Source organism: Culex pipiens, chromosome 3 (genome assembly GCF_016801865.2).
Source record: "Culex pipiens pallens isolate TS chromosome 3, TS_CPP_V2, whole genome shotgun sequence".
In the NCBI taxonomy this organism is placed as follows: domain Eukaryota; kingdom Metazoa; phylum Arthropoda; class Insecta; order Diptera; family Culicidae; genus Culex; species Culex pipiens.
Window position 1 is genome coordinate 141804332 of NC_068939.1, and position 23949 is coordinate 141828280.

Below are 23949 nucleotides of genomic sequence, written 5' to 3' on the forward strand. Positions count from 1 at the left end.
TGTCTGTCCCCGAGAATCGATGTTGAATCCATTCCTAACTTCTCAGTACCATCCCACATAGTGAAAGAGAGAAAGAGAGCAAAAAAACACCGATTGAACCCCAACCTCCTCCCTAGAATAGACCTCCGACCTCCGACCTCCGAATTGATTGGATTGTGATGAGATTTTGTGAAAAAGCCCTCCCCCACCAGGTACTGTTTTGTAACGTTTCCGTTTAACAATCCTTTAACCGTAAGAAATGTAGAGTTTTTCCTTTATGTTGGCTTCCGATTCGGACAAACTGTACATCTATCTAACGTTTAGAGGTTTCTGTTGTAGAGAGCATTATTACATGGGGCCAAACAGCGCCCAGAGTTTGGTTGTTTGCTATATATATAGTATATCCTAGTGGATTAGTGTGTTATGACGTATGAAGTATGGGAGAATTTGTAAATGCTTGGACGGTGCGCGTGGAAATGCTGTACATATAGAGACATCAACGGCTTCCCAAAGAAAATCCATTACTAACGCCCCCTCTTGCCATACATGTTCTTTTTTTTCTTCCAATTCCGATGCACACCACGCACGACAAGCAGCACTGCCCGGAAGCGGCACTGATTAGCAAGAAGGTGCAGGAAATCGAGAACAACGATCCGAACAAGCGTTCCTCGTCCAGCAGTGACAGCACCAACAAGCCACCGATTCTGAAGAAGGGCAGCAGCCACTCGGTGTCGACGACTACGCCCCCAACTGGACCACCGGTTGTTAAGTAAGTTAAAAAAATGATCGATACATTTGAAAGTTGCTCAAGAATCATACATGCAATTTGAAATTTAGTTTTACTTAGACCTTGACCAGAGTCTAAAGCAGGGGTGCCTAACCTTTTTGCCCTGCGGGCCAGATCTGACTTTTCTAAACCTGGCGGGCCGGTTCAAAAGTTTAATAAAAGCTGAAAATGTAAACTTTTTTTTAAATTTAAGGTTCTTTCAAGTCTAGAGTTTTATTTTAAATGTTTTTTTATGTGTCCTATCAATAAATAAACTAGTGTTAGTACATTACCTTGATTTTAGAAAGATAAACAAAGATAAACTTCAAAAATATGTTTTTTGATTATTTTTTTTGTTTAAAATTGTTTGTGAAATTGCTTATGAAAAAATATATTTTTGCTTGCTAATTTCTTTACTTATTTTGGACTATTTTAAAAATTCTAGAATTTTTTGCAGCAATCTTTATTTTCATTATGACTAAATTGCTGTTTGGAAGCTTTTTCAAACAAAACTTTATCACTGCAAAGTTTTACTAAAAAATACTTTGTTTTGCCTACTCACTTATTAAAAAAACATAATTTTAATCAAGTTCCTCAAAAAAGAAAAGCTTCAGTTTGCAGTAAACATGGTACAAATTGTATAATTTTGAATAATATGTCTTTTCTGCATTTTTAGACAGCAATACAAGTTTATTTTTCATTTAACATTTATACGAAATGGGTAATTTCGTTATCTTGCGCCATTTTACAGTTTATTGGTTGATTCTGGAACTTTCAATAAAGAAATTACATGATGCATTCGAAAGAAAAGATATTAAAAAAATACAAAGCCAAATCAAAATAATAGTTGAATATCACAACATTTTATTGAAAATAAAAATGATCTCAAGTTTATTTTTTTATTTAGACACTTACTTTTCCCGTCATTCTCGAACGAAGAAACAGCCTATTTTTTGCTACCAAAAATAAAAGAATCGAATAGTAACCCTTTTCAAAACAAATGCTGAAAAGTAATACCTTTCAACATTTTTTTTTTATCCGAACGATTCATTGACTAAATGCACCATTAATTCTGTTCAAAGGGTGTTTCCAGAATTGCAAAAAAAAAAAAAAAATGTTTTTAACTCGTTGCAAAACTTGATCACTCGTCGTATTTATGCAACTCGGTGAACCTCGTTTGATAACTGTACGACTCGTGCTGAAAAAATCATCTTTTTGCAACTTGTTGCATAAACTACTTATTTTTCCTGTCCTTTTGAAGTAATGAATTGTCTTGTTTTCATCGCCCAAAAACAGTTCTAAAAAGTTCATAATGCAACTCATTTTGTTGCTAAAAGTTCAACTTCAACGAAGACAAGCCTAAAAAAGTGTGCACAAAGCGATTGTATTTAAAATGGGGGTTTGTATGGGAAAAACTAAGGCTACCAATTCTTGATGAGAGAAAATCCGTACACTTTGCCGATATGACACGACGGTACAGTAGTTGTTCGGTAACTGGGTTGAGAACGTAGCCCAGTCACCAAATGTTGCTCGTTAACTGGGCTGAACAAAAAATAACGAGGGGACCACCGATGCATAATATTTTCCAGATGAAATTTAAAAATAAAAGTTACTCAAATTTATTTACAATGCTTACTTTTCATATTTTTTAATTGTTACTTGAAATCAAACAAAAGTTTGAAAACAGTTTTTTTTATTTATTGAATATGATTTTTGCATCCATTAACCCCTCGGTCATTTTGGTTTGTTTTGATTTTTTGACGTTTGTCTGCTTATCTGTTATCGAGCGCCCAGTAAAATAACGCCTAGTTACCGAACAACTACTGTATAACAAAAACTGTCAAGGAATTATTTAGATAAATTAAATAAATTTGAAAATTACAAATATAAAACTGTTTCGTTTTTACAGCTAACAAAATTCACAAAATGCTATCAGAGTGCCTATGACTTTCACGTTTAAAAGTATTCATAAAATAAACCGTAACATGAATCAAATCATTATGGTCTTTAATTTTTTTTTTTTTTTAAAACGTTCAAAAGTTTACGAAATGTCAAGTTTGCTTTTACGAATGATATCGTTCTCAGTGTTTTCACGAACCCTTTTCCAGAGTTTTTTTTTATTGAAAAGGTCCTTTAACATGTGAAACACAAAAATTGTTAGGACCTTTAAAAAAAAACTCTAATTCAACTGTTCAAAAGTTTTCACAAGTTTTAGAAAGCCTTTGGATCTTTTAATGGCTAAATATATTTAGTAAGGAATGTCTAAAAGAACAATTCTAGAGTGTTTTTTTAAAAGGTCCTATTAACATGGTCCTATTAAAATGTCTAATTAACAAAAGCTTTGGCCACATGAAAAAACAATTCAATGTTCAAAAATTGTTAAAATTCCATACAAATCCGTATTATGCGTGAAATTTCCTACAAAAATACCGGCCTGTTAAAAATCCGCGAAGCGGGTCGAAAATCCGTATGGTAAGGAATAAATCAGTACAGTTGGTAGCCTTAGGAAAAACCTACTTTTTGTAATATGATTTTTTTTATATCTTTAAAAAAAACAACGCAAAAGGATTGCAATTGAGACTATGCTCTAAGGCGTCATCCATAAAGTATGTCACGCTCTAGGGGGGGAGGGGGTGCCTGAGCAAGTGTGACATTGCGTGTTGTAAGTATAGGAAAAGCGTGACAAAGGGGGGGGGGGGGAGGGGGGGGGGGTAAATTTTGGCTGATTTTAGCGTGACGTACTTTATGGATGTGTGTGTGTGTGTGTGTGCAACCAATCAAACGGGACCACGCGGTCGCTTCTTACAAATTGAGTTGTTTCCATGTATTTTAGAATTTGACATTCTATACATGCGAATAACTCGCATAGGCATTTGAAAGGTGTTAGCTCTGCCGAGCTTCAGTGACCCAATTCTACGCTGGCTAGCCGAGCGCGAGGTACCTCAGCTTTATCGACAAGCCCCGCCCTGAAGAACGTTTGCATCAATCAGATTCAAACGTTATTTAGAACTTCCGAACCTTTGTCAAACGGACAAAGACCCAGCGCGTATATAGTTAGCAGTAACAGTATTCCTGATTCCAGTCATAGCTCATCAAGCCACGATGGACTAGTGGTTAGCCTTTTTGTTTATCAACCTGGACGGGGGATCGAACCCCGCCTCGAGCAACTTTGATTTTTCGTTCATGTTCAGGAGTTTCACGAATTTATATTTCTTTAACTTTCTCGTTGGGAGCAGATGGGAATCGAACCCAGGACCATTCGCTTATAAAGCGAACACCGTAACCATTCAGCCACGGCCACTCCTTAGCGTGACGTACTTTATGGATGAAGCCTTAATCTGTTGGACTCTAGAAAGAACCAAAAAAAAATATATATTGCTGATTTCGATTCCACCCAAATGTAACACTATTAAGCTTTTTTAAAGACCACAGATTGCAAAAATGAGTTGTATTTTTAATAATAATATATTTTTGTGAATTCTTAGATATTTTGAACATTACTAACACTAGTAACACAATGCAGTCATGCATTAATCAATATGTGATACTCTTTGCTTTAAACAATTATGGACTTGAAATTGATTATAGGGGCCTGTTAAAAGATTTTGAACAATTATAATAAATCGAGATTTTTTTTTTCAAAACAACCAATGAGCCATGGGGTTCTTATGTACATAGGACCTTTTGGAAAAGTAAACGAGAAATCTAATAGAAAAATTGGCTTGATAAATAAACGAACTGCGATGGTTTTTGTAAAATTATGTTTACGTATAATATACGCGCAACGCACTAGTTTATATAAAAATTTCACATTGGTATTATGTTTTAATCACTTAGGCTATCCGGATATTACATTAAAAGACGTTGGTTTGGCTCCGTTCAATGTGACGGCTTAAACTCGAAAGAGACGTTTTATTATATCGTAACAAGCTCGAACCCTCAGGTAGTTCGACTCTGACATCGGCATTCGGCTTCGGCTTTTAACCCTTGATAGAACACATCAATTGGTACGGCAATAATGGTACTCTCTAGATAGACATAATTGTGATATTTAACAAAATACCAAATTGAAAAATCAACATTAAAAAACGATTTTTGCAAAATTAGGGAACGTTGTTAAGAGGGTGTATTTTTTAAGAAAATCCGTCCAAAGAGATGATAAAATCAGTTTCCGGACTTATCAAGCGAACTATCTTTCGAAAAGCCGAGTTAAGAAGAAGATAGATAGATAGCACTTAAGTATTATTTAAACACCTTTTTAATTCCCCTCAAACTAAGCATGTGTAGAAATCTGGTTGGTACGCTTAATTTAAAGAACATGTTCGATGGAATGGCCTGGACCCGTGTTGTAGAGGTAAGCGTGGTTGCCTCTCACCCAGTCGGCCTCAGTTCGATCGCAGAAACGCCTTTCGTTGGACGGGGACTATGTTTGCCCCGGTCTAACCTAGAGCTAAGGTCGTCAGCTCAGTCCATGTTGTCTCCCTGGGCTTTTTGCTTCGGTGGAGTCGCTGGGTGGCAGTTGAACTAACAATCCATACGACGTCAGTTCGAATCCCGGGGTGGATGGAAGCTTAGGTTTAAAAGAAGTTTGCAATTGCATCAACAATCAAGTCTTTGGACAACTCGTTTCGAGTTGGAATCTCGCAATCGAGAACACCAAAGCAATGCTGTAGAGCAGTGAATAATTTGATTTTTGATTTTTGCTAGGAGGAATTATGGCCTTTTTTTGCTATATGAATGTGAGGAAAGCACACATCACCTGAAATATTTTGTTATTACATGTTCTTCATGAATACTTCTTCATACAATATTACATGTTCTTCATGAATACTATGAATACAAAGAGACGAGTTGTTCCAAACCACAATGTTCTTCATATTTTACAAATCTCTGACAACCCTATCAAAAGTTATTAGCACTTAAGTGTTATTTATACACTTTTTGGAGGCCGGATTTCAGATATTGTGATAGAAATATTGTCTGAATCTTCCATGTGAACTATCGTTGGATAGGTTTTTTATCAGGCCTTGCCTCATCGTCCAGAAATATTGAAGGTCTGCGAACCCTATCAAAAGAAATGAGTAATAAAGTTGATTTCTCGGGTGAGTTTTCAAAAAGCCGTAAAAGCCACCGTGACCTCTGACACTAATTTTTATTTTTCTCCAAATTGAAGCAAAATTTCATTGATCTTTAACGTAGAGCACTTGAAGGACGTGTAGATGAACAATCTTAAGCATTTTTGGAATTGTTTTTTCGCAAGTAGTTCGAGTACCGTTGCAAAAAGGGCTTTGTTTACCAATGGCTCTTACGGCTTTTTGAAAACTAATCCGAGATTTGTTTTAACAAAAAAAAAAAAAAAAAAAAAGCAGACGAACATGTTAAGAGGGAATGTTGCTTTTTTTACTGAATGTAAGGAAGGCACCAACCACCTAAAGGTGGATTAAGTAACGTTTTTATAGCAAAATCAGGTTGACCCAGCTCAATGAAACGGTGATAGGCGGCTCCTGTTTAGGGGAAGGTGGGGCAAGACGAATATATGGGGCAAGAGGAACAATCGCTCGTAAGGCCGTAATTTTTACAATTATGATTATTTCCAGTATGAAGAATTGTTGCCAGAAATGCAATTAGCTGATTCTACTACCACATAACCGCCAAAACGACGTAAACGCCACGGGGCATAAGATTTAATGAAGTTTTTTTTCAAAACCTTTGTTTTATTATAATATTTGCAAAGTACAAAATAAGGCTTAGGATTCGGTTTATGGCTCATTTTGTCAAAATGGTATTTTTCCTAGATCAGTAGTGTCCCTACCAATGACTTGCACGTATTATAAAGTATGATTTATGTTTTGGTTATTTTTGTAGAGAGCTTTTAAAAAATCTTGTTTAGGTGGGGCAAGTGTACCATACGGAAAAAATACGAATTGCTGCAACAACATATTTTATTGGGAAATAAATACATGAAAGTACTTAAAAACTGATAAACAACTGTTAAAAAAATTGTCCATACAAAATGTGGAGATATCATGAAAATTTACTATTTATCATCCAAGTAATATTTTTTTTCGTAAAAGCGATCAATTTTTTAGTAAAATATTATTTTTTAATCTAAAAATGAAAGAAACGTTTCAAATACATTCTTATCTGATGTATCTAAGTGATAACAGTTTAATTGTTAGCAAATTAACATGTTTTTTCATGCATTATTCCTCTTGCCCCAAACGGTTGGTCGTCTTGCCCCACTAGTTGAGTAGAACGTACGGAAAATCAAAAATTTTAAAATCATTTTTTCACATAAAAAACAGGATTTTTTTTAAAACTTGTTCTAAGAAAGTCATGGTCAAGACCTAGAATAAGATGATTATAATAAAATCTGACAGATTTTTTTTAACTTTTTAATGGGTTATAACCAGACATGCATTGGCACTAAGAGCTCTTTTTAACGGCACTCAGCTTGTTCTAGATGGCATTTTCGTTTAAAGTTATGTTGTGCTTGTTGCCAGGTAAAAACTTTTTGTTTTTGGCATAAATAATGTGTAGAAAATATTGGTTCATTGGAAAACCCGATTTTAGATACATTTTCATGTTAATGTTCTCTTTAGCTCTCAAGAAGAACTTCTTAAAAGCTCTTTGAGTGCACTTAACGGTTCTTACCCTATATCTCACTTGGTTTATAATATAGCCTCTCAGGCTCTTCGGGAGCCTTAAAGATTAGAGTAATTAGTGTACTCTAATCACTGGCACTACATGCTGGGTATCATCTACGCGTGATGCCAAACAAGTTTTTCTAAAAGAGGAGTTAGAGCGGATGCACGTCTGGTTATAACGAGCATTTCCTTAGCTTGTTACACTTGCCCCACTTTCCCCTACTGCGTTTTGTCCCAGTTAGGATCGACTTTTTTGATGAAGTCTATAACCCTTCTGAGACGGAACCTAATTATATCTGAGGGCTTTAAGACCCCGTTCCCAAAAATTGAAATCCAACTTTGAATCGAGGCAAGTGCTCTGATGTTTCAGTTTCCATTTGACAAAATCGACATATTGAATCTGCAGTTTTTCCCATATTAAATAAATGATATTTGCAAGGGCAGTGGCCGATCAATAAACCGGTTATCAAACTTATTTTTTTTGTCTAATTTCAGTACTTCCCGGTTGACTTCTCATTCGGGAAAATAAATCTTTTTGCCTGTCTGGAAGTATCTGTAGTATTCCAAATAAATTGAACTGTTGGTAATTCCCAACAACAGATAAGGGCTCTGGACTAATAAAATCAGTCTCCGATCATTTCCTTGCCGGACTGTCCGCTATTTTCTTCTAGAATTCCACAATGCCCAGGAACCCAGTATAGATTTACCACGTTATTTTGAGATAATTGCTTCAGAAAATAAACACCTTCTCAAACTAATCTTGATTGGAAAGTATACCCTCAAGTGTTAAGAATTCAATAAAACGCAAACAATGTTACAAAAAAAAAACTGATCGTTCTGAAAACTTGGGATGAAAACCTTTGATGCAAAGATTTGACAAAGGACAGTTTCGTTTGCCTCTGATATCCTACGTATTTAAATATTCCCACGGCTGAGAGAATTATTTATCATTCCATTATATTTTTAGAAATGATATGCACGATTATACCAGTAAAACTCGTAAAAAGCAAAAATGGATTATAGCCATGCGTCTCCATCCAATTGTTTCCTTTAAAATCATTCGGTGGAGAAGCATGGTGGATCATGAATATTCAACATGTTTGGTGAAATTGAAGATTATGTTTTTCGCAGCCAGTTTTTTTTTCAATTATTTCTAAGCAAATCTTAAAAATCCCTTCCTCAGATTCTTGTGGATCCGCCTGGCCCTGTACGAGAAGAAGCTATCGCGCATAATCGACCACCTGGTGACGAACGCGACCCGGTACTACGAACGCGACTCGCTCGTGGCGGACCCCGACTACGGTTCCATCCTGAGCTCGCTGCTGGTGGGACCGTGCGCGCTGGATTACTCACGTGCCAAAACGGCGGATCACTTTTGGACCGATCCACCGGCCGACGAATTGGTAAGTTTGCGATGTGTGTGCTTTTAACTGCAGACTGTTGACGCCTGTTCGGTTCGGTTACCATTCAGGTCCAACGACATCGAATCAGCTCCGGCAATCCGACGTCGCCAGCGATTCGCCGTCCAATGCTGAACTTTAAGCGCAGCCTGCACACCAGCTCCGACGAGGGCAGCATGGCGTCGTTCAAGTCCAACTCGCTGGTGTCCGCCTCGAAGGACTACGTGGAATCGCTGCACCAGAACTCGCGCGCCACGCTGCTCTACGGCAAGAACAACGTCCTCGTGCTACCGGTGAGTTTCATGAACGTGAATGTATGGAGGGTTATTGTAACGTTGATATTGCAGAAAGAGGTCAGCGAGCCGATGCCCGGCTATCTCAGCTTGCACCAGACGGTTCAATCGCTGACGATCAAGTGGACACCGAACCAGCTAATGAACGGGTACACCGAGTCGGAAGCCATCGATAAGAGTTCGTATTGGGCGTACGCACTGAACGTGAATGTTGACGAGATCGTGTACGTTCACTGCCATCAGGCTCGCGGTGGTGACACTGGCGGTACGGTCATCCTGGTCGGGCAGGACGGTGTTCAGCGGCCACCGATTCACTTTCCCGAGGGTGGACACATGGCAGCGTTTTTGAGTTGTTTGGAAACTGGTTGGTATTCTTCGAATTTGTGTACTTTGAAGAGTTAAACAATAACTCGACTTGCAGGTCTCCTTCCCCACGGGCAGCTGGATCCACCGCTGTGGTCACAGCGTGGCATCGGAAGAATCTTCCCCTGGCCACACAAATCTCGACGTAGACCGCTGCCGTCACTGCTGGAGGCCGCAACGAGTGATGAGCTACCGATAGACTACGTGTTCCGTGTTGTCAACAAGAGCAATACGGAGGAGTTTTGTAAGCGTTTGAAGGGGTTAATATGATGAATGGTGCTCAATCTCAACCTTTTTTTTCTCAGTGGCTACCCATTCCATTCTGGATTTGGGACGTACCAGTCCACGTTACCGGGCGCAGCTGAGCAGCTGTTCCACCAACGAAAGCAGTGACTGCTCCAGCAAGAGCCTCTCGATCGATGCCATGTCGATCGATAGTCCGAACGTAAGTACCTTTACTTTCGTTTTTGAAGCTCGGTAATTGGTACAATGTATTTCCATTGACTCCAGCCGGCTACGAACCAATCGACCAGTATTGCCCTCGTTTGCTCAACCATGAAGAGACAGATCATATCCCGGGCGTTCTACGGCTGGCTCGCGTACTGCCGTCACTTATCAACGGTGCGAACTCATCTGTCGGGACTGGTCAACGGGCGTATTACACCCGAGAGTAAGTATTGATGGATGGAGGTTAGCATCTCTGAGTACAAAATGATTTTCCTACAGTTGGTGCCGAGGAGGGATTGACCCGATCGCGGTGGGAAGGACTGCACGACGAGAACGGAGTGGTGGCTGATGATCAGGAGGTTTACCGGCTGGTGTACTACGGTGGCGTTGAGCACGATATTCGAAAGGAAGTTTGGCCGTACCTTTTGGGACATTACAGCTTCGGGACGACACCGGAGGATCGAGCGGGTCTCGATGAAACTACGAAGCACTACTACGAGACTACCATGAGCGAGTGGTTGGCCGTCGAAGCGATTGTCCGTCAGAGGGACAAGGAGAAAACGGCGGTCGCCGTTGCGAAGCTCAGCTCGGGCAGTGGGAGCTTGGAGAACAAAAGCAAGGACGTCGAAGAGGAGGAGATGGACAACGAAGTGTTTGAGGAGAATGGGTTCTCCGACATGTCGGAACCGGAAGTGGACGACGACGAGGAGAGCTCCAAACGGAAACAGTCAAACGCGGCTGGAGGAGAAGCCGAAAAAGCAGAAACCGAAGAGGGTGAAAAGCAAGAAGCTTCCAACAGGCTCGAACTACCCCTTTCGGACCACGGCAAAGATATCGATAGCAACAAGAGTTCACCGTCGGACTCCTCGTACGCGACGGTGGGTGCCGACTTTGTGGACGTAAACGAACTGCTGCCAGTTACAAACAACGAAGCTGTCCTGCAAGATGATGACGGAGACAATGCGGACGGCGAGGGTGAGGAAGAGGAGGAGGACGACGATCTGGGTTCGATCCAATCGCCGGGACATCCGCGGGCTGTGATTGTGACGGACGCTTCCATTGATGTGACCATGCTGAACGAGGCTAAGGAACCGAACAACAACACGCTGGAAGCGCTGCCAGAAGAGGGAGGACTGACTCAGCTGGACGCGCTGCAGGAACCCAAGTCGGCGTGTGTGTCGCCGGCCAGCTCCAACGGCGGAATTTACAGCGTAAGCAGCATCAGGTTGGAAGCTGATGGTTAAATTTTTTGAATGAAATATCTTCGTTTTAGAGCGAACTTTTGGAATCATTTGGACTAAATTTGCACCGTATTGAGAAGGATGTCCAGCGGTGTGATCGCAATTATTGGTACTTTGCTAATGAAAACCTGGACAAATTGAGAAACGTTATTTGCACGTGAGTAGTATTTAAAGATAATTCATTTTTAATTTGATTGCTTTCCTTAAGAGTCATTAGGGCTGTTCGGGCCAATTTCTTCTAAGAAGTATTAATTTCAGCAATGCTAGCCTTTTTTAGTTTTAGATGGTCCCGACATCGGGAAATTAAACAAATGACAATTTTAGCAGAACAAGAAACAAGAAACAAGAAACAAGAAACAAGAAACAAGAAACAAGAAACAAGAAACAAGAAACAAGAAACAAGAAACAAGAAACAAGAAACAAGAAACAAGAAACAAGAAACAAGAAACAAGAAACAAGAAACAAGAAACAAGAAACAAGAAACAAGAAACAAGAAACAAGAAACAAGAAACAAGAAACAAGAAACAAGAAACAAGAAACAAGAAACAAGAAACAAGAAACAAGAAACAAGAAACAAGAAACAAGAAACAAGAAACAAGAAACAAGAAACAAGAAACAAGAAACAAGAAACAAGAAACAAGAAACAAGAAACAAGAAACAAGAAACAAGAAACAAGAAACAAGAAACAAGAAACAAGAAACAAGAAACAAGAAACAAGAAACAAGAAACAAGAAACAAGAAACAAGAAACAAGAAACAAGAAACAAGAAACAAGAAACAAGAAACATGAAACAAGAAACAAGAAACAAGAAACAAGAAACAAGAAACAAGAAACAAGAAATAATAAACTACTACTAAATCAGTTCTCGGGACACTGAATTGGGAGCGTATTTGTAAAGTTTTTGACACTTTTGCAAATTCTAGCCAAATTCTTTTTACATCATTCAATTGAAAACATTATTTTGTGTGAAAATATTGATAAGTAATGTTTAATTAATATTCTACTGACAAGTGTATTAATATTTATTACATTTGAAGTTGCAAGATGTTTCAAACAATGTAATTTCCCTCAGCTACGTCTGGGAACACCTGGACGTGGGCTACATGCAAGGCATGTGCGATCTGGTGGCACCCCTGCTGGTAATCTTCGACGACGAGTCGCTGAGCTACGGTTGCTTCTGCCGGTTCATGGAACGGATGATCGAAAACTTCCCCAACGGGGGCGCAATGGACATGCACTTTGCCAATATGAGGTATGTTTTACAAGAAGATTTGGTCGATTATTGTTGATACCGAGCATACTTCTTTTTCCGTAGATCGCTCATCCAAATACTGGACTCGGAAATGTACGACCTGATGCATGCCCACGGGGACTACACGCACTTTTACTTCTGCTACCGGTGGTTCCTGCTGGACTTTAAGCGCGAGCTGATCTACGCGGACATGTTCTGCGTGTGGGAGTGCATCTGGGCGGCCAAGCACGTGGCCTCGGGCCAGTTTGTGCTGTTCCTGGCGCTGGCCCTGCTGGAAACGTACCGCGACATCATACTGTCGAACAGTATGGACTTTACCGATATCATCAAGTTTTTCAATGGTATGGAGGGACCTCGAATTGTGAAATGTTGTGATTTCTAATAACTTTGTTTCATTTTAGAAATGGCAGAAAGGCACAACACACCCGCAGTATTAAAGCTGGCTAGGAATTTGGTTCTGCAGCTGCAAACAATTATTGAGAATAAGTAGAGTGTTTTGAGTGGTAATGGATAGAGATGTTGTAACATATTGACGTCACCAATTTGGTATCAGAACTGTGGATCAGTTCTCTTGGACTGGAATCCAAACACTAGTGCTTCTCCGTGGGGCTCGTATTACTTTAGATGAGGCATACTTGTTATATTTAGAACAAATACCCTAAAATACAAACTAAAAATATGGAAGCAACACAAGTATTGCACATCATTGTAAGCAAATCACACTAAACAATATATTGTAACAAGAGCAAGATGTCAATGTCCTGTCACATATATATGTCACCGTTACCTTCTCGTATACACAAACATTAATCCAAACAAGTGAGAACTATCTATACAGTAAAGTTTGATTTTCATACCGATGAATCTTACCTGACCTTCCACAGTCAGAGCAAAAACCTAAGTCAATGTTTAATCCCCTATTAAGTGAAACTAGTAAACCTAACCTTCATGTATACTGTCAAGTACTTAACCAATTTTAGCTACTCCTATATTTATACATCCTTTAGAATGACCACCTATAGACAGTGAATTGAACTACCCATTGTTTTACCAGTAAAGAAAGCCGTATTTTAAATAATTGTTTTAGAAAGATTGTTAAAAAGTATATATTATGTCAACAATAGATGCTATTTTATAGTTCACGACGTATATTTATTATCTAAAGATACAACTATCAAGTACTGAACTCGAGACAGGAAGTGTCATCTATGCAAAAACATTGTTACACAGTGGAATTAAACAAAAAAAAAATGTGAATGGTTTTTAGCAGGCTCCAAGAGCGTACCCGTTTATATAGTTGAGTTTGTCCGCTTTATATATTCTAACCCTGATCACAAATATATTATCTACAAATGAATCAATATTGTTGTCAAAAACACGAGAGAAAAAACATACAAAATATCTTGGAAATTGGATCTTATGAGTCACAAAAAACATAAACACTAAATGAAACCACAACAGAAAAAAAACTGTCAAAAAAGAGCTCAGTTTTGGCGCAAAACGAGTTGAAGGTATCAATACACAACACATCTTCCAATAGTAGCTGCTAACAAAAACAAAAGGACAAACAAACAAACAAAGGAATAGTAACAACCAAGTAAAATAAACAAACAACGGAGCTGCGAACTGAGAGCGGCGAAATATGCCTATAGAAAGATACACTGTTTGTACACGACAAAGAATACCTATATTGTATTTATTGAGACATTAACCATTAACGGCGAGTGTGACACGGAGAACGGCTTGCATTGGAAGTACTTCTTTAGTTTGAAATTGCCAAAATGACAATTATTTGGTAACTTTAAATAAGTATTTCCAAATTGGTCGAAATTTCATTTACGGAAAAATCTTTTTACATCCATTTTCTGTTAGCTTGACGATGAATCCAAAATACTATAACTAGTTCCACATAACTTCTTGATATTCGCTAGGTTCTACTGTTTACCACAATAAATTGAAAGATTGTCCCGGGTTACCCACTCTGTTCCATCATGAGAGTTGTTTAAAATGTTCACACTCGCTAATACAATGCAAAATTTGTAAGGTAATTGAAATTCAAAGAAATTGGAAATAAAATAAATATTAGTTTACGCAAATGGCCTTTCAATGCAACTATTCTTTTTTTTATTGGTTACATTTCCGCCATAACTTTTCTCTAGATCTTGATTTTACCCCATTTGAAAATTATTGTTATTTTTTGAATTAGGATCTACAATTCAATGGACGAAAAGTTCATCAAACAAAATAAAAAAAAAAAACATTTCAATTCATTTATTTCGCTTTCTAAGCATTACTCGTGTAAAGTTATTTTCCTGAGCTGAGATGTGGACTACCTTTCACCAGCTGGTTATTTCAAACTTGGAAACAGAGCTTGCGAGTGCAGGGTGACCACTCAAATCCCATTTTCAAATTCCCGATTTTTCCAGAACCTAAGAAAATATGTATTTCTTATCTAAAGAATGGTTTCAAATCAAAAACCCTTTATGAAAAGTCAATATAAATCATCGCACAACGCTTCAAAAAAAAAAATCATTGACAGTTTTAGTAAAACAAAATACTTGAATTCAGGGTAAAAACATAAAAAATCAGTCTTTGAAAAATAATTTTTCATTTCATTTCGGTTTTATTGGTGAATAATCAAGATACAATGAGTTATTTTGAAGTGCATAACAGAGTTTTGGAGTTCCTTACAGCTGTGTGTTGCATCATAATCCATTTAGGAACAATTATTTCTTTAACTAAGGCACTAGCAAGAGTAAGAAAAAACTATTAAAAAAAACTTACAGAAATAATTTGAAAAATAATCAAAATCTCAACAATATCCATTATTTTAATGTTTGTTTTTAAAATGGTCAAAAATGAAATGAAAGTCAATGAAAATTCAAATTTGATAACATTTTATATTTGACCACTTATTTTATACAAATGTTTAAGACAAAAGTTCTTTAAACTTATTTGTAATAACTCAAACAAATTCTTATTAGATTCATCAAGCCAACACAAATTTAAATTCAATTTGTCCCGTCATTTAAAAGGAAATATGTTAAAAAAAGTCTTTTACATGCTATTTGTAGTACATTGTATAACGTTGGCTAATGAATTTATTATCAAATGAAGGCTTCTTAAACTTTTTACAAATTTTGAATTTTGAGAGCACAAAAGGAGGAAAATTTCATAATAACAATATTTAAAAAAACTTGTAATTACAAAAAAAAACTTTGCTTAAAGTTTTTACCAGCCATATTTGTGGCACCCATAATCACACAAAAGTTTAAGGGAATGAAACATTTCGAAACAATATTTGAAATGACTGAATGAATTTAGTTTAGGATTCAAAAATATTTACTACAAATAAAAGCTATAGCCAATCTTGTTGGATTTGTTTTCTTTAATACTCAAGCAATGTGGCAAAATTAAACAGAAACATAACTATACGCTGATGTAATCGTCGAAATTAATCTCTTTTCATATTGGCTTTGTTGATGTTCAAAGTTAGATGTTACCTTTTGTTTGATAATCATAGCCAAAAATAAATAACAATCTGTTGATTCATTAAAAAATATTATAAAAAATTAGTCAAATGCATGCCACCATATTCATTCAATATTCATTAGAGTCTTTGATGTCTTAGGTCTTAAAAAGCCTTTTCATTCTTATATAGATTGAAATAGTGAAAGGAACCCGAAATTTAATGTTAGATGCTGAAGAGGAATTGAGTGAAATTAATTTCAAAGGTGTGCAAAATATTTCAAAATTATTCAAGAGTTAGAAAACAATTTTTAAACAAGGATTCTTGGAATTCCAGACTTTTACCGACTTTCTAACAGAAAATCCCAAATTCCCGACTTTTTCCCGATTTTTCGTGGATTTTGGCAAATTCCCTACTTTTTCCCGACTTTCCCGATTTCCCGACTTGAGTGGCCACCCTGCGAGTGTTTAAAGAAAGTCCACATAAGGGGGATAGTTAGAGGAAAGGGGGCATTGCTTATTCTAGTATTTCGCAGTTCTCTATATATACAACTTCGTATTTTTTTTCGTGATTCGTGATTTAATATTTCCCTTTTTGATTTGAATGAAACTTTTTGGAAAAAATACACGCTAAAAAATCCGTTTTTTTATTTATCTTTTTATCATTTAAATTTAAATTCCCAAACCACGTAATTATTCAAACAGCAATTTTTTTAATGTTTTAGGGAACTAAAAAAGACATCTTCTGAGCCACAGTGCTTAGGAGATAGGATTTCTTTTTTAAATCGAGTATTTTGGAAATTATCAAAAAACCTACTCAAACAAAAAATAAGATAAAATAACAATATTTTTTGAAGCAAAATTTAATTTGCTCTTGACATTTTTTTTATAAAATGTATCGTTCTCAAGTTATAGCTACAGGAAGTTATACATTTTCGATTTCTACAATTTTCTCTTTCATACTTTGAAAATCGGGCATTTAGTTTCTGAGATACAGCCTCACAGAGAATTCGAATCGATAAAATTAATTTAACTTCAGGTCCTTTTATGAGTGATTTTATTGCCTTTTGTCAGTGAGAATGACAAAAAGGGTTGTAAAAGCGTTGTACTTAACAATCTTGAGTGTCTCCGGTTTTGATGTTATTTGTATTATTTAAAAATTATCCCATAATCTCTCTCTTCTCCAAGTAAACTCAGTATTGTATGGATAGCCCCCAAAATTTTGGATGAACCAATGATTTGAAACAATTTCTATGGACAAAAGGTATTGGTGATCAAATAATTCTAGTAAAAAAATGGTATAAAAAACGTGTTTGTAAAAGAACTTTGAGAAATCTCGGAATAACTTGATTGTAATTTTAACAGCATTTAAAAAATTGTCAGCTCTACGTGTATAGTTATCGGTAAGCAATTATATAACGTGATTTGCCGTTCGAAGGGGGTCAAACTATTCACAATTTTTTAATTGAATTCTCCTCGCAGCAAGGTTGGCGTCGATGGCTTTGCAGGTACAATTCGAACCGCAGTTTGTTGCTCGCGATTGGCCAGAAGTGTTGCAATTTGCTTTCGCCCAGAACCCAGAACTTAGGACGTTATGGCTCTAGTGCTCAGATACGTTCATCAAGGCTTCCAGTACTATCACGAAACTCAAGGTTAATGTTGTGAGTTTTGAGGTGTTTGTTTCAATAATGAGGGAACTTTCTTTTTAGATCCACGAACAACGGACTTGTTTATAATAAATCCTCCATGGCTGCCAGTTGCACTCGTTGGTGGATACCTCTACTTTGTCCTTAATTTGGGACCAAAGCTTATGAAGGATCGGAAACCGTTCAACCTTCGAACGCTTCTCCTCGTTTACAACGTTTTACAGGTTGCAGCGAATGTTTATTTGGCTTGTTATGTAAGTTTACAAGATTTTGGTAATTCTTTATTTTAATGCTAACAAATAAATTAATTTTTCTAGGGCACACATATTTTGCTTTCAAAAGGTTGGACCTGGTCTTGTCAGCCATTTGATAAGTCTACCAGTAAATTAGCTATGCGTGAGGTTCAGCTGGCGTACTGCTACATCTTGCTCAAGTTGGCCGATTTGTTCGACACGGTTAATCTCACAAGTCCCAGAAGCGTTCCTCGCATATCATCTATCTATTCGTAGGTTTTCTTCGTGCTGCGCAAAAAGCAAAGCCACGTGTCCTTTCTGCACGTGTATCACCACGCGGTGATGGTGCTCGTTCCGTTCATCTTTATGCGCAACTATCCCACTGGACACTGCTCGATGCTGGGACTGCTCAACACGTACGTTCACGCGGCGATGTACTTTTACTTCTTCATGACGGTGTACCGACCGGAACAAGTCAAGGATGTCCGCTGGAAGAAGTACCTGACGATGATGCAGATGGGACAGTTTGTGGCGCTTGCGGTGTACTTTGGACAGCCGGCCCTGCGGGGACTGGACTGTGGCATTCCAGTCTACTGGTTCTGGTTGGGGATGGTTCAGGCCGTGTTTATGTTTGCGATGTTTGCTGATTTCTACAAGAAGGCATATCTGAAGCGGAAAATTAAGTAAGGTTTTGTTCAAATGTTACGATTACAGATTACCGGGAATTCCAGAGCCCCCCCGCCTCCCACCCCCCTATTACGAACTTTTACTACACCTTTTAAATGGGCTGTCACAAATCCTAGATCCTCCAAACAAATCCTCCCCTTCCTCTATTCATTGACGTAATTTTTGAACGAATCCTAAGCAGGCTTGGCAATGTCTTCAACATAAAAAAATAAATATTTTAAAACATTTGGATATGTTTTTATAAAAGCAAAAGAAAAAGTTCAACAACCTGATTTCAGTACATAGCATTCATTCGAGAAAATTATATTTTTGACTAACAAATTTGGTGAAATCTTACCGAAATTCGATAGTCATTATCGTTCACAGTTGTTCATTTAACTACCGACTTTCGGTAAAATTATGTTCATTTTGACAGATGGTTTACCGATCTAAAGTTTACAAATTTATCAACTACCGAATTAACTACCGTCATCTGGGGCGAATCGGGACACATGGGGCGAAATGGGACAGCAGTTTACGCGAGATTCCTACTCGAAACTAGGTGTCCGAAGGCTTGATTGTTGAGGCAATTGCAAACCTCATTTTACACCTTAGCTTCCATTTACCCCGGGATTCGAACTGACGACCTTTGGATTGTTGGTCCAACTGCCTACCAGAGACTCCACCAGGACAGGACCCAGGGAGACGACTTCTACACCTGGACTGAGCTAACGACCTAATCTTTTAAGGTTAGTCCGGGGCCAACATTTACTTCCCGTCCGACGGAAGGCGTGATCAGACAAATCTCGTCTCAAAATTTGCCACCGGGACCTTCTGGGATCGAACCCAGGCCGACTGGGTGAGAGGCAATCACGCTTACCCCTACACCACGGTCCCGACGATTTTAAGTGTTTTAAAACGTGCTGTCCCTATCCAGACTGTAGTCCCGATTCGCCCCAGTTGACGAATAAATAAACATTCATAGAAATTTTTATTTAAGATTTGAAGGAACAAAACCATCTTTCTCTGTTTTTCCTTAGTAAAAAAAATCTTGCTTAAGGCTCTGAAAGTCATCATTTCCAACAACGGTTTGACGGCCAAGTTTGTTTTAGAAACATTCAAATCTTGATTCAGAATGCATAAATAAAAAAATGGTTTTATTTGTGTTGTTTGTAGAAGAATTTTACATATACTACCTATAATTGAAAATTCGACTATTATGCCAAATTAAGTATTCCGAGAAAAACGCGTTATAGTGTTTGTCACCAAATCTCCGTAAAGGCAATTTTCCATAAGAGTGGCATATTATCCGTTTGGTTTTTCGCATCGGCAGCCAAATCAAAACACAGTATTTTAGTGAAATTCAAGTTTCAAAAGATGTGTTCCACATCCTCTACCACCTGGTTCTAATAACTCGTTTTTGACAAAAGTGGATAGCCTTTTTTCATGGGGATGCTACGGCTGTCATCTGCATACAATGTCACTGAAGCCTTAAAAGTACTAAAGTTTTGGTGTCTAGTGTCAAAATTATGGGGAGTAACATGACGAAAAGGGTGCAAAATCGAAAGGATGGAAATATTTTGTTTCTTTATTTTTGTTTCGTTATCCGGGGTAAATCGGGACACATGGGGTGGATTGGGAAGTGATTTCAGCAATGTTTTGCACACTATTTGAATATTTTTTATTGGTTTCAGTTAGAATAGACACAAAACAACAAAATTAGTTTCGTTGGATTTGAACAATTGGGATGCTTCACCCTTCATTTTGTAGCATTTTTAAGCCTTGTTTAAGAATTTTGAGACTCAATTGAAATTTGTCTCAGTTGCAATTTTTTTTCATTTTTTAGGTATTTAAAAGTTCAAAAGTTGTGTCCAGATTTGTTCCACTTTCCATTGAGCTAGAGTGCTCATATTTAGCCCAGATGTTAGTTGTATAAGTTCAAACAACCCCTAAATCAGGCAGATTGGTGAGCTCCACAACGTCCCTAACAATGGGATATGCCCTGTTCGTGGACTCGCTCTTAAGGTTTCCCAACAACATGGTTGAGCTCACATATTGGTTTAACCGCCTCAAATTGTAGATTTAAATTAATATTATGATGATCTGTAAGTTCATTGGCCAAATAAGAATTTGCGGAAGACATTTCAGAGGATTTGAAAAATACACCTGCTGGGAAGCTTTGCCTGAGACCTGATGCTAAGCATATATTGTTGTTGGCGGCATTTTTTATTTATTTTAATAAGGCTTTCTAGTCACAAATTTACCAACACATTGAAAGAAAATTTACATGACAGCTGGACGTTTGTTTGCATCAGGTTTCCTATCTCTTTCTAGCAAATTTTTTTTTGTCAGGCGACTTCTAGCTGGTTTTTTTGACTGGCTGCCCGATATGTCAGACAACATACTTCGCAGGGCTGTGACAGCTACAGCTCGATCATTGTTTGCATCAGGACACTGTGACGAGGAGTTCGTCATTTTTGAGTTAAATTATATTTTTTTCACTGGGCCTAGAAAGCCTTATAAAAAGAATCATTCTGAGCAGCTACAGGATTTTTTCAAAAAATAAATAAATAAGATTTATTATATTTTGATTTGTGACCCTCTGAAATGTTATTCCCGAAACAGCGCCACCAAACATTTGGTGGCGGCTTCAGCAAGCTACGTCAGTATCACGGGCCTGAATTTTTAAGATTTTCAATTTTCCCATATAACTAGATTCCACCTTACTGTACACAGAAAAAAAATCATGGTAATATTGCATCTGGAAAGGGGTACATCTTTTATGCCAGAAAAAATGTGTAATTTTACCTCTGAAAATGTGTAATTTTACCACTATTCTGGTGTAATGTCGCATTTTCAGTCTAAATTGAGGTAAAATTACTTAACAAAAGAGGTAATATTCAACCATCTAGAATTACACCTTCCAAATTTACTCTTTTTTTTTGCTGTGTACCATGCACTCAAAGGAAATATATATCTAAAAATCTGCAACAGTGAATTCGCTGCAGAAAATGTCACATTTTATAACATTTTTTGCAGCAAGCCCGTAGATCAATTTTGCACGCGTGTAAATATTTCAGCGATCTGCAGTTCTCACCAACACATATAAAGCTGGCCCGTCCAAGAGCAACACACCAAAGAGAAGAATATGTTGGTGCTCTTTCACTCACATTCCATCAAGCGTCCATAGGGGGATGGCGTCGCTATTTTTAGACCACGTTTTCCACTTTTTCTCATCGAAACCGACTACTTTATCGACTTAATTTTGCTGGGTGAGATAGGACGCCGTCTATTTTTAGACGATGACTCAGCACTTTTCCACTCTTGCACCTCAAAAAACCAGGTGGCAGCACGATGTAACGCCACGTCCCTATGGCGCGGTGGTAGCGTGTCTGACCAATAACCAAGAAGTTGGTGGTTCAATCCTCGTTCTGTTAAGGTTTTTTTTTGTGAAATACAACCAAAAAGCCGTCGGTAATGTCGATAATTGTCGGTAACGGGCAAAAATGTCATACCCCTATATCGCAAAAAATGCATGAGGACAGTTTTCATGCAGATTCTGATATACTTTCATGCCGCCATGCATCACAATCATGCGACCGCCGTTTGGGTGTGCGTCTTCATTAGTCTCCAATTCTACACGCAAAGTTAAAGAACGAGTCCTCACAAAATGAAACGTGAGGAAAGTGTTTTTTTTGCGAGAGTATAGTCCTCTCGTGTGTTCATTCGTTCATTGGAACAGTTCATGCTATTGAGTGGCTTATATGGACAAATGACCGCCACTTAGTCACCGAACCGTGGTTATACGGCAAAGGCACGGTTCAATATGCCAAAGGTCTTGGGTTCGAGTCTCGGTACCGATACTTTTTTTCGATAGATGAACTTTGTTTTGATGATGAACCCATGTAAAAGTACTCTCGGTAATTTCGGGATTTATCCTCTCAGTCCGCACACAGTATCATTTTACTACCGAATCGTGCTCTTCTCGTATGCCGATGTCCAGTTCTGGGTGTAGTATCTTTGACAAAACAAATCCGGTTGTTTACGTTTATAGCCACAGTTCGATGCCCCGTGCTGGTTTTTTCGGGTATAATCAACAAATACGTTACACTTACGTTCCTTTTATTTACATACACATTAAAACTTGCGCTCTACAATTAGTTTACTGGCTCGCTTTAGCATGACCCCCTACCTCATTTTCGTGCTTTTTGAGCTCCCCTTGCGGTTCTTCGCCACGTAAGCTTTCACGTAAAAGTCCAGAAACATGCTGCAAATGAAGATGGCTTGTCCGAAGCCAACCCAGTGCCAAATCCTCGGAAAGCCACAGTCCATTCCGGAAAGGGCAGGCCTGCCAAAGTGAAAGCCCAGATGGACGAACTGAACCAGCTGCAGCCGGGTCAGATATTTCTTCCACCAGATGGTGTCCTGGCTCTGGTAGGATGCCAAAAAGTAGTAAAAGTACATGACGGCGTGAACCAACGAATTCCACACGCCCAGCATGAACACATGACCCCCTAAAATTGGTACGATAGTTTGGTCAGAAAGTTTCAATTTTGCTCCCAGTGATCTTACCAGGAACAAACACCACAGCTAAATACGTCATCAGTACCATTACGGCGTGGTGGTACACGTGCAGGAAGGACACGTGAGATTGCTTTTTTCGAAGCACAAAAAATACTGTATCGGCAAGATCCAGAACCTTGAGCAGAAAATAGCCATAGGATAGGTACAGCTCCTGAAAACCTTCCCTGGTGGTGCTGTAATCTACGGGTTGACAAACCAAGGAGAAGTTTTGTCGCTGCAGCAACAGGTACATCTGAAATAGACAATCTAGTAATTTTGAGTTCACGCGCCGACAAGATTAAACCTACTATAGTTACGAAGAACGCTCCGTTGGCGATCACTTGCAAGACGTTGTACACTCGAATCACATTTTTGAGATCGAACGGTTTGCGATTTGCCATGTACTCTGGACCAGCCTTGAGGACAACGAACAGGTAGATTGCAATCAGAATCATCACCGGCCATGGCTCGTTGGTTAGAGGTAAACTCGCGCTCCTGGTATCTAAGAAATTTTCAAATTTCAAGTAAAATTTGGATCTCAACATCATTAAAGCCACCTTACCTCGGTGTTCTTTCATGTACTGATGGTACTCATCAAACACCCGCTGTACCACTAAAGCCATTTTGACTATTTTACTCTCTTAGCGCGACTGATCCCAATCGGAAAGAATCATGATGAATTTATAGTATCCTCCATCGACACTTAATGGCACGTTCAAAAAGTGAAAACTGTTCTCAAAACCTTTGCTGAAATATTTCCATACCACGCTGCGAAACTGTTGAACTTGCCAATCGAGTGAAAGTGAATAATAGTTGCACACAGTTGAGTGGACGTTCCCATTAACGACACAGTAAGTATAAGAATGTCACGTTAAAGTTACAAAGTGTAAGATATCTGTTTTAGATCTAGTAAAGTTGTGCAACGAAGGAATTTCATGATGATTTGTTTGGTTTTCAAAGTGATTTGACAATTTGAAACCATTTT

General features: G+C 38.2%; 3 protein-coding genes across 4 annotated transcripts in view; 2 read left to right on the forward strand and 1 right to left on the reverse strand.

Annotated features, from left to right (window-relative positions):
- LOC120423374 (small G protein signaling modulator 2-like) overlaps positions 1-13552 on the forward strand; it is a 50276-nt gene extending 36724 nt beyond the window's left edge. For both annotated transcript variants that reach the window (XM_052710153.1, XM_052710154.1), the window contains exons 3-14: positions 576-748; positions 8576-8795; positions 8864-9085; positions 9140-9449; positions 9507-9692; positions 9754-9893; positions 9959-10118; positions 10175-11106; positions 11169-11293; positions 12209-12388; positions 12452-12729; positions 12790-13552. In XM_052710153.1, coding sequence (XP_052566113.1) covers positions 576-748; positions 8576-8795; positions 8864-9085; positions 9140-9449; positions 9507-9692; positions 9754-9893; positions 9959-10118; positions 10175-11106; positions 11169-11293; positions 12209-12388; positions 12452-12729; positions 12790-12878 — 3015 coding nt within the window. In that variant the 3' untranslated portion in view covers positions 12879-13552. The remainder of the gene's footprint in view (positions 1-575; positions 749-8575; positions 8796-8863; positions 9086-9139; positions 9450-9506; positions 9693-9753; positions 9894-9958; positions 10119-10174; positions 11107-11168; positions 11294-12208; positions 12389-12451; positions 12730-12789) is intronic.
- Positions 13553-17345: 3793 nt separating this feature from the next.
- On the forward strand, positions 17346-18497 carry LOC120423368 (elongation of very long chain fatty acids protein AAEL008004-like). The gene is made up of 4 exons (XM_039587144.2): positions 17346-17508; positions 17566-17756; positions 17820-17957; positions 18012-18497. The coding sequence occupies exons 1-4, from the start codon at positions 17451-17453 to the stop codon at positions 18420-18422; spliced, it is 798 nt and encodes a 265-aa protein (XP_039443078.1). The 5' UTR covers positions 17346-17450; the 3' UTR covers positions 18423-18497.
- Positions 18498-22494: 3997 nt separating this feature from the next.
- LOC120423367 (elongation of very long chain fatty acids protein AAEL008004-like) lies at positions 22495-23938 on the reverse strand. Its single transcript, XM_039587143.2, has 3 exons — positions 23273-23938; positions 22974-23217; positions 22495-22915 (listed from the first exon to the last, which is right to left on the reverse strand). The coding sequence occupies exons 1-3, from the start codon at positions 23585-23587 to the stop codon at positions 22590-22592; spliced, it is 885 nt and encodes a 294-aa protein (XP_039443077.1). The 5' UTR covers positions 23588-23938; the 3' UTR covers positions 22495-22589.
- Between the last annotated feature and the right edge of the window lie 11 nt (positions 23939-23949).